This window comes from Chondrus crispus, genomic scaffold, assembly GCF_000350225.1.
Source record: "Chondrus crispus Stackhouse genomic scaffold, scaffold_290, whole genome shotgun sequence".
Lineage (NCBI taxonomy): Eukaryota > Rhodophyta > Florideophyceae > Gigartinales > Gigartinaceae > Chondrus > Chondrus crispus.
Window position 1 is genome coordinate 50047 of NW_005179174.1, and position 14101 is coordinate 64147.

The 14101-nt window shown below is 52.4% G+C and overlaps 1 protein-coding gene across 1 annotated transcript; it reads right to left on the reverse strand.

Annotated features, from left to right (window-relative positions):
* Window positions 1–203: 203 nt before the first annotated feature.
* Window positions 204–497, reverse strand: CHC_T00005427001 (hypothetical protein). The gene has a single exon (XM_005717028.1). The coding sequence runs from the start codon at window positions 495–497 to the stop codon at window positions 204–206; it is 294 nt and encodes a 97-aa protein (XP_005717085.1).
* Window positions 498–14101: the final 13604 nt, after the last annotated feature.

Sequence of the window (14101 nt, forward strand, 5' to 3'; positions counted from 1 at the left end):
GTCACGGGGAGGGCTACAAGAGCACCAAGAGACCTCCCAGGGTCAAAATGCAAGCAGAAGACGCTAAGATACTTGCAGAACCCCTAAGGAGCTCCCATTACTTATTGTCTAGTGTCTTCAACGACTGCAGAATAGTTTTGTAACGTTTTAGTGGGCTTATAACATAACTAAAGAAAAGAACGTTCTTTGCACTAGAAACCGATCTACCGGAAACCCCTGTTATATTTGATTCGGAAAGAACCATCTCCTACTTGGTACCGAAGCGCGGAGACGTCGGAACGTCCCGCGTGCTCCCAAAGGTCAGGGAGATGTTCGGCATTACTTGGGTCTTCGAAGTCGATGAAGGGGCAATTCACGCCATGAGACGCCCTTTCGGTAACGTCCTGGCCGTTCTCTCGCCACATGCCCGCTGAACGGCGGGCGGCCCTAGTGGCGATAGCGCGGCGTGGTACCTTCCCGCTGGTGGAAGCCCTCGCCGTCTGCTTGGTTCGAGCCATAGTGCGCACAGGGAGTACCGCCCGAAGGACCACAGAGCTCCCGTGCGCGGCTCGAGACGCTGTGCGTTTCCGAGAAGTCTCGAAACGGGAACGACTGGAAACAGAGCCTCAGGCGACGCGCAGAGCACGCGGCCTGAGTTCCAGACGACGATTGACGTCAGCGACCACAGTCCCGGGCGACGCGGAGACCACGCGGCCCGAGGCTGACGCGAAGCTGACGTTGGGCAACCGGAATTCGGGCGACGCAGATGAAGCGCGGCTTGAAATTAACTGTTAGAAGTTCGACGGCGAGAGAGGCGCGAGGAGGCAGGGAGAGCGCAGTTCAGTGGCAAGGTGGAAAGACGGTGGCCGGAGGGGCCAGAGCGGTCACGCGAGGAAGCAGGGCCAGTATATTTACGTGCAGCGGCAGCCCCGTGGGCTACCCTGAGGAGGGGGTCATGTGAGATATTTTTAGGGAAATATTTGCATTTTACTGTAGAGGGAGATTTTATTCTGTAGTCCAAGATTTTATTTGAATTTTAGAGAAGCGCACGCGGACGGCCCGGCGGAATCCGGGCCAGATGCGTGGACGCTTCTGGAAGGAATTTCGTAGAAATAAAAGAGAGAGGGTGACGGGCGCTGCGGGGAAGGGGGGACGACACTCGGCCAACCCTCACCACGAACGGCACGCTCCCCAGAACCGCCTCCTCCATTTCACCGACAATAGTTCCGATCCCGATTCACAAAGTAGCAATGATTTCTCGACGCCGCTTGTTACAGCAACACCACCGAACTACTGCTGCCGTTCTACTCCACGTATCAATCCATTTGGGCAACAATTTTTCCTCGGCTGCTTTCAAATGGGACTCTCCCTCGATGCTCTGCACTCGATATGTGCGTCTTGCACACATTATGCTAACCATTCTCGCGTCCATCTATACCTTCGCTCACACCCCCCTTCTTTCACGTCATGCAGACCACCTCCCCCTCCGGTTTCTAACGCTGCCTTCTCCCTCCAAGCCCATTCCTTTCCACCCCTTCACCCCCCGCTTCTCTTCCGATCGCTGATCCCCCATTCGTCTTCTTCTTGGCCACAGTCCTCGTCTTCCTCTGCGTCCTTCACCTCTACGCCACCCGCCATCCACCACTGCCACTCCCCACGCCATATTTCGTTATGAAAAGAGGGCAAGTTCTGAGAAAAAACCACAGTCCCACAATGCGGCAAAGAGTAAGAAACAACTACAAAAATACTGTTTTTGCAGCCATTGCAGCTTTGGTATTGGAAGACGAATCTCTGAACTCTGTGGCAGCTACGATAAAGTTGAATCAAATTGCCTATTCGCCACTACACGGTCCTCGCCGGGTGAATATTGTGCGAAACAGAACCAACATTTCGTTCGAAGAAAGTACTGCCATTTACAGTGATAAAGAATTCGAGAGGGCTTTTAGGATGACAAGGTGTTCTTTCTACGAACTGCTAGAAAATTTAAGGGATGAGCTGAAGCGACGATACACGCGTACGACAATTAGGCCAGCAGCGCGCTTGGGCATAACGCTGAGCCTGCTTACGAGAGGGAGTTACCTCAACGAAATGCGACATTACGGCATCGGAAGGCCTACTGTTTACGAAATTTTCAAGGATACACGACAGTTCATTTTGCGCAAATTGCGGTTCCCAAATCCTCTACAAAGTGATGAAGAACTACAGCTCCTTGCCGATGAGTTCAAGTCTTCAAGGAGGACAATCAGTCCTTTAACAGGCTGCATTGGCGCTTTGGATGGAATTTGTATGAAGATCAAACAATCTGAATTTCGCCGTGGCCCTGCAAGGGTTTTACTGCAGAAAAGGTTACTACTCTGTTCCTGTACAAGCGCTTGTCGATTCGCGGTATCGTTTTTTAATGGTTTGTGCTATGTGCAAGGGGTCGACCCACGATTCCTTGGCGCATTCGGTTTCATCGTTGGGAAGATACTTGGCTGCTAGTCTACTGAATAAAGACTACTGGGTGGCGGGCGATGAAGCGTACAGTTGCGACGAAAGTTTACTAACTCCTTTTTCTGCTTCTATGATTCGTGGTCACCCGTATCGCGATGCGTATAATTTTTCAGTCTTCTTCACGTATACATGTTGAACAAGCCTTCGGAATCCTTGTAAGTGGAGAATTCTGCATCAGTTGGAATATTCGTTGGAGGTTTGTATTGAAATCGTTATGGTCACGATGATATTGCACAATTACTGCATTGCCCGCAACGGTCGCCCACACAGGATTAATAATTATTGCTCTAATTCTTTAGACATATTACAAGAAGAGACGAGCGACTGGTACAGGATTGCGAAAGAAGACAACCTTGAGATGGTTGACATGGTGCGAGATTCTCTAGAGGCAGACTTGACGCGAGGTTCGTCGAAGAAAAGAGAGAAAATGGTTGCATTTCTGGAGAAACGAGGTATTCTTCGTCCTTAGATTTCTTTTGAGTGCTTCTACAAGCATAGGAGCCGTCCATATTGGGCGGGGTGGTGGTGGGATAAACTGAGCATTTGATATGCGCAAGTACATAATTTCTGCGCGTCTATCCCTACCTTCGCTCACTCCCTCCTTCCTTCACGTCATGCGGTCCACCTCCCCCTCCTAATTCCTCCTCCCTCCAACCCCATTTCCTTCCAACCCTCCACCCTGCTTCTCCTCCGAACGCTGATCCCCCATTCGTCTTTTTCTTCGCCACCCTCGTCGTCCTCTTCTGCCTCCTTAACCCCTACACCGCCCGCCACCGCCACTCCCACACCATGCCTTACCCTCCTCTTTTTCCTCCGCTCTCCCGCTGGTCCCGCCCTCCACCGCCATACGCGCCACGCTCACCTCCCTCCACGACCAAGCCCTTTCCTACCCGTCTACCTGCTCCACTTCTCCCCGCTCCCGCCCATCTCCGACGCAAAATTCACCCTCATCCACCACCAGCGCACCACACTGTTCCCTCTTCCCACATCGCTCCTCTCGTGCTCTCCCCCTGCCTGCACCTGCTCGCTGGCACGCATCTCTCTCGTCACGCGGTCTCCTGTCTCTCCGCTGCGCGGAGCCGATACGCCGAGCGCCCAGACGTGGCCGCCTTGTTCCTCTACCGCCCTCACCTCCGAGTGCGCACCTCATCCACCGCCCCGGACCACCTCGCCCACGGAGCGCCCGCTCTTCCCCTTCCCGCAGCCGGCCGCTGACGCCCTCCTGAGCCAACTCGCGCACCACACCTTTGCCTTCGTCCCCAAACACGCCCTGCACCCTCATTTTTGGCTCCTCTTCACCGAATGGCTCTCCCACCGCTGCTCCGACTGGTACATGTACCCAGCCGGCCCCGGCCTCGACCCTACCCCAGTCGGCCGTTCGGCCCTCTTGGAGTCCAACTGGATTCAAGCCCCGTGGAAAGTTCGGTTCTCCAAGTTCCTGCACGAGTACGAGGTCGCCGTTTGTAGCTGTAGGGGGTGTAGGGGCCCAGGGGGCGCGGGCGAGGCGTACAGTGGCGGTTTCGTCAATGTCAAGGAAAACGGCGGGCAGCAGAGCAAGGGCGACGTCGGACCGCGCGTGACTGTCGGCCGTGGCCCGGTAAGAGGGGGCCCGTTTGCACCCCAGTCGGCCGTTCGGCCCTCTTGGAGTCCAACTGGATTCAAGCCCCGTGGAAAGTTCGGTTCTCCAAGTTCCTGCACGAGTACGAGGTCGCCGTTTGTAGCTGTAGGGGGTGTAGGGGCCCAGGGGGCGCGGGCGAGGCGTACAGTGGCGGTTTCGTCAATGTCAAGGAAAACGGCGGGCAGCAGAGCAAGGGCGACGTCGGACCGCGCGTGACTGTCGGCCGTGGCCCGGTAAGAGGAGGCCCGTTTGCAGTCCCACGGTGGACGCCTCAACCAAGCCCTCAGGCGGTATCCTCCGCCGCCACTGCCGTCGCTTGTAATTTTCCCACATAATTTCTTTCCACGCCCTCATTCCATCCTTCTCATGACGCGCAATCCTCCTTGCTCCCTCGTCCGCCGCCTTCTATCTTTTCGCAATTCCTGGCCTCTTTTCCTCCACTCCCCTCCATCCCTCACATACCTCCTTCCTGCCCAGTCTCCCTGTTTCCAGCCGCCTTCACGCCTCAATCCCAAACAACCCCATATGTCTGCGTGAGCATGCGGGAGCCCGCTTCGCCGCAGGGGCTACCGTAGACGCGGTGCCATTGAACGAAGCGAACATGTGTTCTACCTCCAGGACGCCTGCGCAGGCTCGCAGTGGAGGGAAGGGTCGCTAACCGAGGCGAAGGCGAGTTCGAGATCTCACAAACGGACGCTGCCCTTTACTCTCACTATCTTCCATTACGCATGCACCCGCGGCAAGTTCTCCACGTCTGTTCTTGGATCCCACCAAATTACGGCGCGTCCGTGCGTGCGTCTCCTCCGCAGCTTATTCGGGGCGGCGGCAAGTGCCACAAAAGCCGAGGCAATTCCTGCGCTTACAGTGGACGATGATACAGGTCTCCCAGGCGTCTAGGTCGCGGCGGCAGAGCTTGGCGCCGCCGCCGCGACCGGCGCACGGGCCGCGGAGCACCTCCTGGCGCACGCACTCGGGAACGTCCAGCCGGAGCATCCTCTCCGCGAACGGGACGCACAGGAGCAAGGCAGCAACGAGGAGGAAGACAGACTTAACCATGGTGAGGGCTGAGATGAGGCGAAGGTGCTACTGAGGTTGAATACGGCTGGAGACTGCTGGAAACTGCTGAAGATAGGCTATGTATGAAGGTGGGGGTTGGAGCGAGGTTCGCGAGTGTCCCTATCGCTGTTTATCGCACACGTCCGGTCGCCTTCTTGGCGTCGTAGGCCGGCTTAAAGCAAGCTTGTGCACGTTTAAGCGGCTAGTGGTGCACGCCAGTTTTCAGCAACCGTGGTGTATGGGAATCCGAAAGACAGAAGCACTTGCGATGTTGAATTTTTGCGAGCGTGTTTGAGCCAAACCTGCGTAGACTGTTCCCGAAAAGCGTCCTTACCAGCTGGGGCATGCCAAACTCGAGGATTCTGCAATTGTACGGGAGCTTATTCAGGCCGAAGAGCTTGACCTCGGGGCGGTTTTCGCGAAGACCGAGCAGATCTGCAGCGAGCCACTGGACGTTGCCCTGGGTGGGGAAGAGGACGACCAATGCGCCTTGCGCGAGATGCCGGGCGATGAGGTCGCACACGACGGGAACGGCGAAGAACCGGAGCGGGAGGATGACGACCCCGGTTTTCTCAAGGGCGGCGGTGGGGAAGGCGGTGATGAGATGCAGCTTGCCCGTAAGCGTGGACCCGTCTGGCGGGTCTAGCGTGCTGCCGGTCGAGGCGGATAGGCGCTCGGCCTTGTACTGGTGAGCACGAATTCACAACTTGTAAACCATGACTCCCCAATGCCTGCATCTCGCTTCTGCTTCTCGAACTTGTCGATAGCCTCTTCCAAACCCTGCTGACACATCTGAATTATGCGTTCATCAGCCCCAGCATCCTTTACTCGTTTGATGCGCAGAGTTCGCTTTTCGATCATTTCGTACCAGTCTTCGTTAACCATTTCGTCGGAAAGAGGCGTGGGATGTTTTCCTGCCACCTCCGTCGTACTATGCGCGCTGGCAAGCATTTCCCTTACCTCTACCCAGCGGTTTTGGGTCTCCACTCGCATTTCCTTTATCTCCTCACCAACTTGCTCAAACGAAGAACTTCTTCTTTTCTTCCTGGATGAAGATGTAGATTTTCCAACAGACTCGTACCTCCCTCATCCCTCCATTCCCGCAGCAAAAGTTTTCAAGCTGACATCCAGCAAAAAATGGTCGGGCTCCTTCGTATCTAGACGACATACGACGAAAAAAATCTACGCACGTTTCATATCTGCTACTACAACATTTCCCTCCTTATCGTATGGCCAAAAATAGTTCGGGAAGCTCTCCGGGTCATTGTTACCAGACCTATTGTAATACTCAAAGCGTTGAGTAAACATCGATCGCGTCCTCTGGTACACATCCTTCAGCCTCTCAGCTGACCTTGCGCAAAGGGAAGGGTCAGCGGAACATACTTCTGGCACGGAAGTTGAAAAATCTTCCTCGTACGATACAGATGCATCATTGAAGCGCTTCGCTATTTCTCGCCAAAGTTCTTCTCGAGTGAAGTTTGCACGAAAATCTTCCAACGTAAGCGCATTGTTTAAATCTAAAAGCGCTTTTCGAGTGTAGTGCAATGTGCCTGGCAGGCCGCGAACACAGTCCGACGGTCAAACAAAAAGAAGAAAAACAACAACAGCAACAACCACTGCCGATGGCACGCGCTACGGAGCGTTGGAGACTCCCTTTCCCCTTGTGTGGGCTTGCGGCCCACGGTAGCTCGACTCCGACGGGGAGGGTTAAGGGAAGGCACCCGGCCCGGGAGGATAATGGTGGTAGAGACTTGTGAAGACTTGAGCGCTCGACGAGTGCGGGTTGGGCTTGTCTACGAGGATGTAACCGCGGTTCGCTGGGTTGTAAGGCCAATGCTCGACGAGCGTCTTCAGCACCTTGTGTGTAATTCAAGGTCTTCGACGGGGGCTTGTTCAGCACTACCCCACGGGATCGTAACCGTGTAGCAACGCTACTACCGACGTGTTGCCCGATGGCTAAAAACACCCTCACCAGCGCGATCGCGATCGCGGTAGGCGGTACCAACTCTGTCTTATACAGTAAGACTTTCGACGGAGGCGTCGTTGCAACAGCCTTCCGACGGAACTTTAAACAGTAGCAGCGCTACACAACGTGCTGCCCGATGGCTAAAACACCTACACCGGATCGATCGCAACCGACTCCAATGGAACCAACACAATTAAGGGAAAAATAGATGCAGAGATAGAAATAGAAATGGATAGATGAAATAAAGGAAAAGGAAAGGGAACCCCCGAGCGCAAAGGATAACGTAATCTGTGGTAAAAGGGAGCGTTTTGGGAAAGACGGACTTCGACCAAGGCGATATTCAACTCTGGCAACTCGGGTTACCTTTACTGACTTGGTGGTCAGAGGGCTAAGGTATATATCGCCCCGCCGGAGCCACTACAGTAGCTCGCGGCGCTAGATCCTAGATCTAATTAGTGTCAGCAAAATTAATGCCAACTAATTAACTAAATAATATAAAATAATTAAAAATTAAAACTGTGCAATTATTCAAACGTGTGTCCCCCAACCCGGACTACTTTTCATATCCAAATATTTTCCTTTCCTTTCACCCCCCTTTTCAGGTGCGTTTTGCACTACATATCTCCCTTCCGAGCGCTCTTGTACGCCGCTCCGCCATCGTATAATCTCCTCTCCGCTTCTCTCATAACCCTACACCGCCGTATCCGGTAATCGGTGAAAGTGCAAGAGCAATACGGGCCTCATGTTTCCTTCATCCCACTCGAGTTGTGGTACCAAACGCAAGCGCTACGGCGTGGGCTTTTCTTCCACTTCCCACGACCCTCTAAGTCTTCCTTCCATCCCTCGATTACCCCCTGATTCCCAACATGCCGGCCCTGTTGCCCACATCGATTCCGATCCTAACGCTCCGTCCTCGCGTCGATACCCTGCTGCGTCGGAGCTCCACGATAAGGCCACGCGCCTTACTCCTGAGCTTTTTGCTTCCGCCAAATGGTTCTCAGTGATCGGTGTATGCGCCTTCGATGACATTGCTTACTCGTTCGCCGATGGAGCCGGTATGCTTCCAGGACGAATCCCCCTTCAAGATATTCGGTCTTACGATTGGTTGGCTCGCATCGCCATTCCTCCCTCCATCCTGTGTCACACTCCGCCCCATGGTCGTGCAGTGTTATCGACCCGCTTCATGACCGCTGTGTGCGACAGGCTTAAGCTGCCATTGACGAAGGATCTCATCCCTGAGGAATTCGGTTGTGACACGTGGCAGTTTCGCACCGAGGGCGAGCGATCTTACCTCGATAACATGCTGGCCTGGACCTCCGATAACCCTCCTCGTGAAGCTAACCGCCTTTGGTTCAACCAACGGACCGTCAACAGCAGTTGGTTCTAAAAAGGACTTTTCCAGAGTAAAAAGATTAACATTTTTCCCAAAAATAGGCTAAATTCTTACTGTAGTCTTCAGCGCATACTGGCTATTTACGGCGCGACGACCAGAACCGCAAGGCGCCTAGTGCTCCCCTTCCTATTACTGCACCACCCACTCGCGGGCGCCGTCACCCATCACCCCCCGCATTGAACAAAAAGATCCCGCCGATCGCGATAATCGCGCGCGTGTGAGATATGCACGGTGCCTTTTCGATGAGCACACCACAGTATCATACTGTGTTATGCCCATCGAGAAGGCACCAAGGACAAGGGCAGGAGGTAACGCTAAAGCGCGACACGTGGATTGTGCGGCCTCCATCAATAGATCTGACGGCGGAGGGGAGACAGGTGTGGGTGGAGAGCGGCCTGGACACCATAGCACAGCGGTGGATGGAATTATGCGAAGGCGCGATGAGAGCAGCACGGCGGAGGCGGTGCCGACGAAGCGGTGTAGAGAGTCCGAAATACTTTTTAAAGATCCGTATCAGACCGTGCATATCTCACACGCGCGCGATACTGTGGTGTGCTCATCGAGAAAGCACAGGGGAAGCGGACAGAAGGTAACAGTAAAGCGCGACACGTGGATTGTGCGGCCTCCGTCAATAGATCTGACGGCGGAGGGGAGACAGGTGTGAGTGGAGAGCGGGGTGGACACCATAGCACAGCGGTGGATGGAAGTATGCGAAGGCGCGATGAGAGCAGCACGGCGGAGGCGGTGCCGACGAAGCGGCTTCGAGATTCCGGAATGCTTTTTAAAGATCCGTATCAGACCGTGTATATCTCACACGCGCGCGGTGCTCCAGCTCACGTTAGTCGACTGTAATTTGGTCATTCCTCATTCGAAACAACAAGTCCCCTCTACGTGTCATGATCGTGGGCGCAGATTGTGGAGTTCGCAACACTTCTGTAACCTCTGGAGTGAATGCATCTCCACGCCGCAGAATCAGCACTAAAATGCCGACATACCTAAACCGAAACGGAATGAAAGCGCTTTTCGAACAATGCGCTATAATCATTCCGTTAATCGTGGTGGGCGCTATGTGCTCCCTAAGTTCTTCGGGATCAGCGACAAGAGCTAGTCTTTACCTTGAAATTCCAACTAAAGCCCTTCTCCAAGCAAAGCTCAAAGAAAAACCGCTGTCTCACCACCGCGATGGGCACGCTCGACCTCTCCGGCCTCTCTCGCGTAAAGAGCGTGCCGTGCTGTTCGAACAAGGTAGCGCGCAACCGGAGGCGAACGCGGTAGCGACTGTGTGTCGCTGCACTGGGTGACCAGCTGTTGCGCAAACGCATCACATGGCGACTGTGAGCTTGCGGCACATCAGGCATCTAGCCCAGCTCTTCAATTCGAAAGCAAGTTTCCTCGTGCAAAATGCGATGCCCCCCCGTTTTGGCCGTTTCCTTCGGACAAAACGTCCTCCAGCCCTCCCGCCGACTACGCTCAGCGCCGCGTATGCTCGAACTAGCGCCCGCGCAATGTGATGCACCCCTCCCGTTGGCCCTTCCCTTCGGGCAGAACAACCTCCAGCCAATACATTACGACAACTGGAGCAACGGATCCCGTTTCACAAGCGTAACCTTGCCAGTAAGTTGTGCCCCGAAGACGCGCCTCCCCCTTTCCCCCTCGGTCCTCTCTTCCCCGCTGCCATAAACGCTCGCAATGGCCTTACGTTCTGTCCTCGTCCGGATCGTGAGACCCCTTCTCCGCCACGCCATCTGCCACACACGCACGCCCTCCCGCCGACTATGCTCGGCACCGCGCATGCTCGAGGTAGCGCCTGGGTCTGACATCTACGTCATCACTGGCAGCATCGCTTTGTGCATTCCGTTCATCGTGGCCGCAGCGACCTGGGCAATGACGACATCCTTTTCGGTATCTTGGACCTCATCAGGCCAGGGGTTACCGACGACATTGTAGACAAAGCTAGTGTTTTTGGACGGATCAGGGAAAGCCTCGGACTTGGGGGCAGGGACAATCTTGCCGGCGATCATGTCGTCAACCCACGCTTCGAAGTACTTTTTAGTGAACTCTATGCCTTATCTGCGGGAGCAGATAGCGAGCATATTAAATAATCTCGCTATCTGCTCCCGGCAAGAAATTTTCTCGAAGGCGTAAGCGCAGACCGAGGTTTTAGCGTCCTTGAGACCGACGTAGTCGAGGAAGCGGGCGAGAGTGACGGCATATACCCAGGCGAAGACACTTGACTCATTTTTCCAATGAAAAGCACTTCTCCGAGCAAACCGCAACCATTTCTCGTGACTCTACGCTTACGTTTCTCACGACTTTGGCCCAATCACATAGGTCATGCATTCCTACGCCGCATGCTTTGCACAAAAACGAAGTTTCCAATCCCGGAAACCGACAATGCTTCTCCCCAATCCCGCAGAACATTCCTTCTTTCTCGTTTTCATTGTCGGTTTCCTTTATTCCTCCCCGACTACATCGCTCCAGTTTTCTTCGTTTGAAGGCTTGCTGTTGAACGGATGCCACTAACCTCCTTTTTTGCCGCTCTGAAATTTTCCGAGTCATGTTGTAACGCAATGTATTGGATACCTAAGTCCAGACATGCCAAGGCCATGGACATGGAGCCTGCTCTAGGATTATAACAGAGACCTGCAGGTTTGCACCACTGCTCGAGAATAGATACACTGAGATCCTTTTCCATGTCTCTAACATTAAGGATTTTTCCTTGTTCACAGCAGAGGGGATTTCGGGATTGTTGTACGTTTGTGATACAGTTCACCCATGACGGAAGGGTTGAGCTTCCATAACCTTTAGCATATGAGTAGTGATGCTTTTGGCTGCGATCGCGCGATCTCCAGAATACCGCTGCGATGAATCCTGACTCTTGAGGGTGCTGCGATAATGTCTTTTTCTTGATTGTTGACGGATCTTGTATGTAAAGCATGGGGTGCTTCATCATTTCCATGCCCTCCGCGTATACAATTGAAAAAAGCTTCGAGAATTGAATAAAATTGCACAAAATATAGCACGCGCCGCTCTGTTTCATCGCCATACCGCAGTGACGTACAACCTGTTTCAGGCAGTCCTCATTGGATTCATTATCTTGTAGAGCGGTCATGACCATATCGGCTTTCCCTTGCACCGTTTTCCACTCATCTTGTTGTGTCATGAAGTCTTCAAGTGTAGCCTCCACAATCTTCCACCCAACCGGTAATAATTGAGATGCCTCAATTAGTTGAGATGCCTCAATTAATGACGCTGCCCCTACAATTGATTCGACTGGTCTCTTATTGTTCTCTTCACAGTGCCGGTCTGCGTATTGAGTGTGCGATGAGAGGGATTTTTTGACCGTAGAGCCCTCTTTTTCACTGCCTTTCGAGCTTCCATTCTCATAAATAACTGGAGATGATGGTTCAGTGTCTGAATCATTCGTAGGTTGTTTCTGTAAACCTGAGTGCTCACTGTTCTCTTGAGACATTTGTTGCAATCTTTTTCGAGCGATTTCTAAATGGTTGGTCCCATTTGGCACCATGTTTCTGCAAGCAGTTTCAAATGGTGGTATGATGTGTTTGCTGAACGCATGTTCCTGCATTTGGATGTCCAGAAGCTGGGTACACGTCATTCTTTCTGCAATTGGGGTCATCTCATTCGGGATTTCGTCGTAGTCACAAAGGGTTTTGAATTTTTCAAGCTCTTTAATTGCTCGGCGTAATTGCACCAGCTGTGTTGAAACATCCTTGGGGAGAAGCGGCTTCGGAAAAGGCAAGCAATCTTGATAGTACCTGATAAATCGTTTCATCAACATTAAAATTTTCTCTGGCGTCACTCCTTTGGGAATTGCTCGCGAATTTGCCATTGTGAACGCAACTTGCAAGCCTTCATCATCGTTGCACATGAAATCCTGTAAGTAGTCAACCGTGGGAATGGGAAGCTTGCGAGCAACCCCCAAGATTTGGCGCTTAGTTTCAGTCTGTTTGCTCATAATCCTGTCATCCTGAACCCCTCTTGCAGTACGTGACACCAGGCGACGAGCAACTTCGGTCGCTGACAAACGTTTTTGTCGCCTTTGGCTCAACCAGGAATTCAGCTCAACGTCGTATTCGTGGCAGCGTAGGAGTGTTGCGAGGAAAGAGAGCGGCACACAAACAGAGTGAAGAGCATTTCTCGAAAGTCCATACGCAATCCCATCTTGAGCTGGCATCGGCATTACCAATTCACCTTTCAACTTGAAATCTTTTATCAAAACTCTGTCCTCCATTAGCTGTATCGCTACTCTTTTGCGGATGTGACCATCATAACAAAAGCGATACCCTCCAGCGAGTCCATCTGTCTCTTCTCTTATCACTGCTTGTGCCACTTCTGATGCCTTTTCAGGCGTGTAGAAATGTGGCTCTCTCTCAAAGAGTAGCTGTATTTCAGGAACAGTAGCCACTCGACATGATATGAGATAAGTGCTGATGTATCCATTTTGCAGAAAACCCTCTCTGACAATATCTTCATTTCGAGAACGAATTGGCCTGGAGTACCAGAGATTGACAATTTTTCGCGGATCGACGTATTCAGTCACAATATCACTCGTACTATCACTTCCTGAAACCTTCATGACTGCAGGACTTTCTGCCTCGCTTTAGTTGCAGGATTTGATTATCCTAAAAGGCAATGCCGCGAGTCTTCTGACTTAAGCAAAGGCTTCTGGAAATTGTTGCGGCTGTTGTTTTTTGTAGGCATAAAAACCATCGTAAGCGAATGAGAGAATAAACACGGCTCATTCCGAAGATTTGAACAGTTGAGTTCAAACATTTGAACAAGTGGATCGAATGTGAGAGTTTCGGAAATGGTTGGGGGGAGGCAGTTGATATAGATATCAGTTATCGTCCTGAACAAATTCCTTTCCGCTCTACCATGATTTCCCGTCTTTTGACGAAACATTTCCGTAAGAATCACAATATTTGCATCGTAAAGGAAAACATTTGTCACTTTCAAGGCATGTGACAGGCGTAGAAAAGGACTTTGATGAATTCTTCGAAGCGTAACCTTCAGAAAAAAAATGAAACACAACAGCAGAGGAATCTGGTATAGATCCCTGACGTCTACTCTTTGGAAAACAAAACACAGTGAGCTGGGCTGCTGAATTTTTGCTTCCAGCCGAATACCAGTACAGGATAATATCCTGTACTGGTATTCGGCTGCGCCTTGAAGGCGCAAAATCAAGAAGTTCTTGATCCCAAACCGCAGTGCGTGCTTGCCCAAAGTCCATACTTGCAGGTCCGTCATGACTACCTGAAGCGTTGAACCCGAGAGACATGCACATAGAGCGATATCATGACGATGTTAGACGATACTCCTCCCCTATCAAAAGTCCCAATCGAGCTCGATCGCAAAACATTGAAGTCGCGATTACAGAAGAGACGACGCCAATCCATCAAAAATATCAACAAATGGATGCCAAAACGCTGTTGCAAGCGTCTTTGCGTCTTCCAAGTCGGTACAGAGAAGTGTAGGGCAATGCGAGAGAATTTCCTGTCAATTTCTCGTGATGAAAGAAAGGCACGCCTCGCCGATCTAATCGTTCCTGACCCACAGTGCTCACAGCGATACTTCT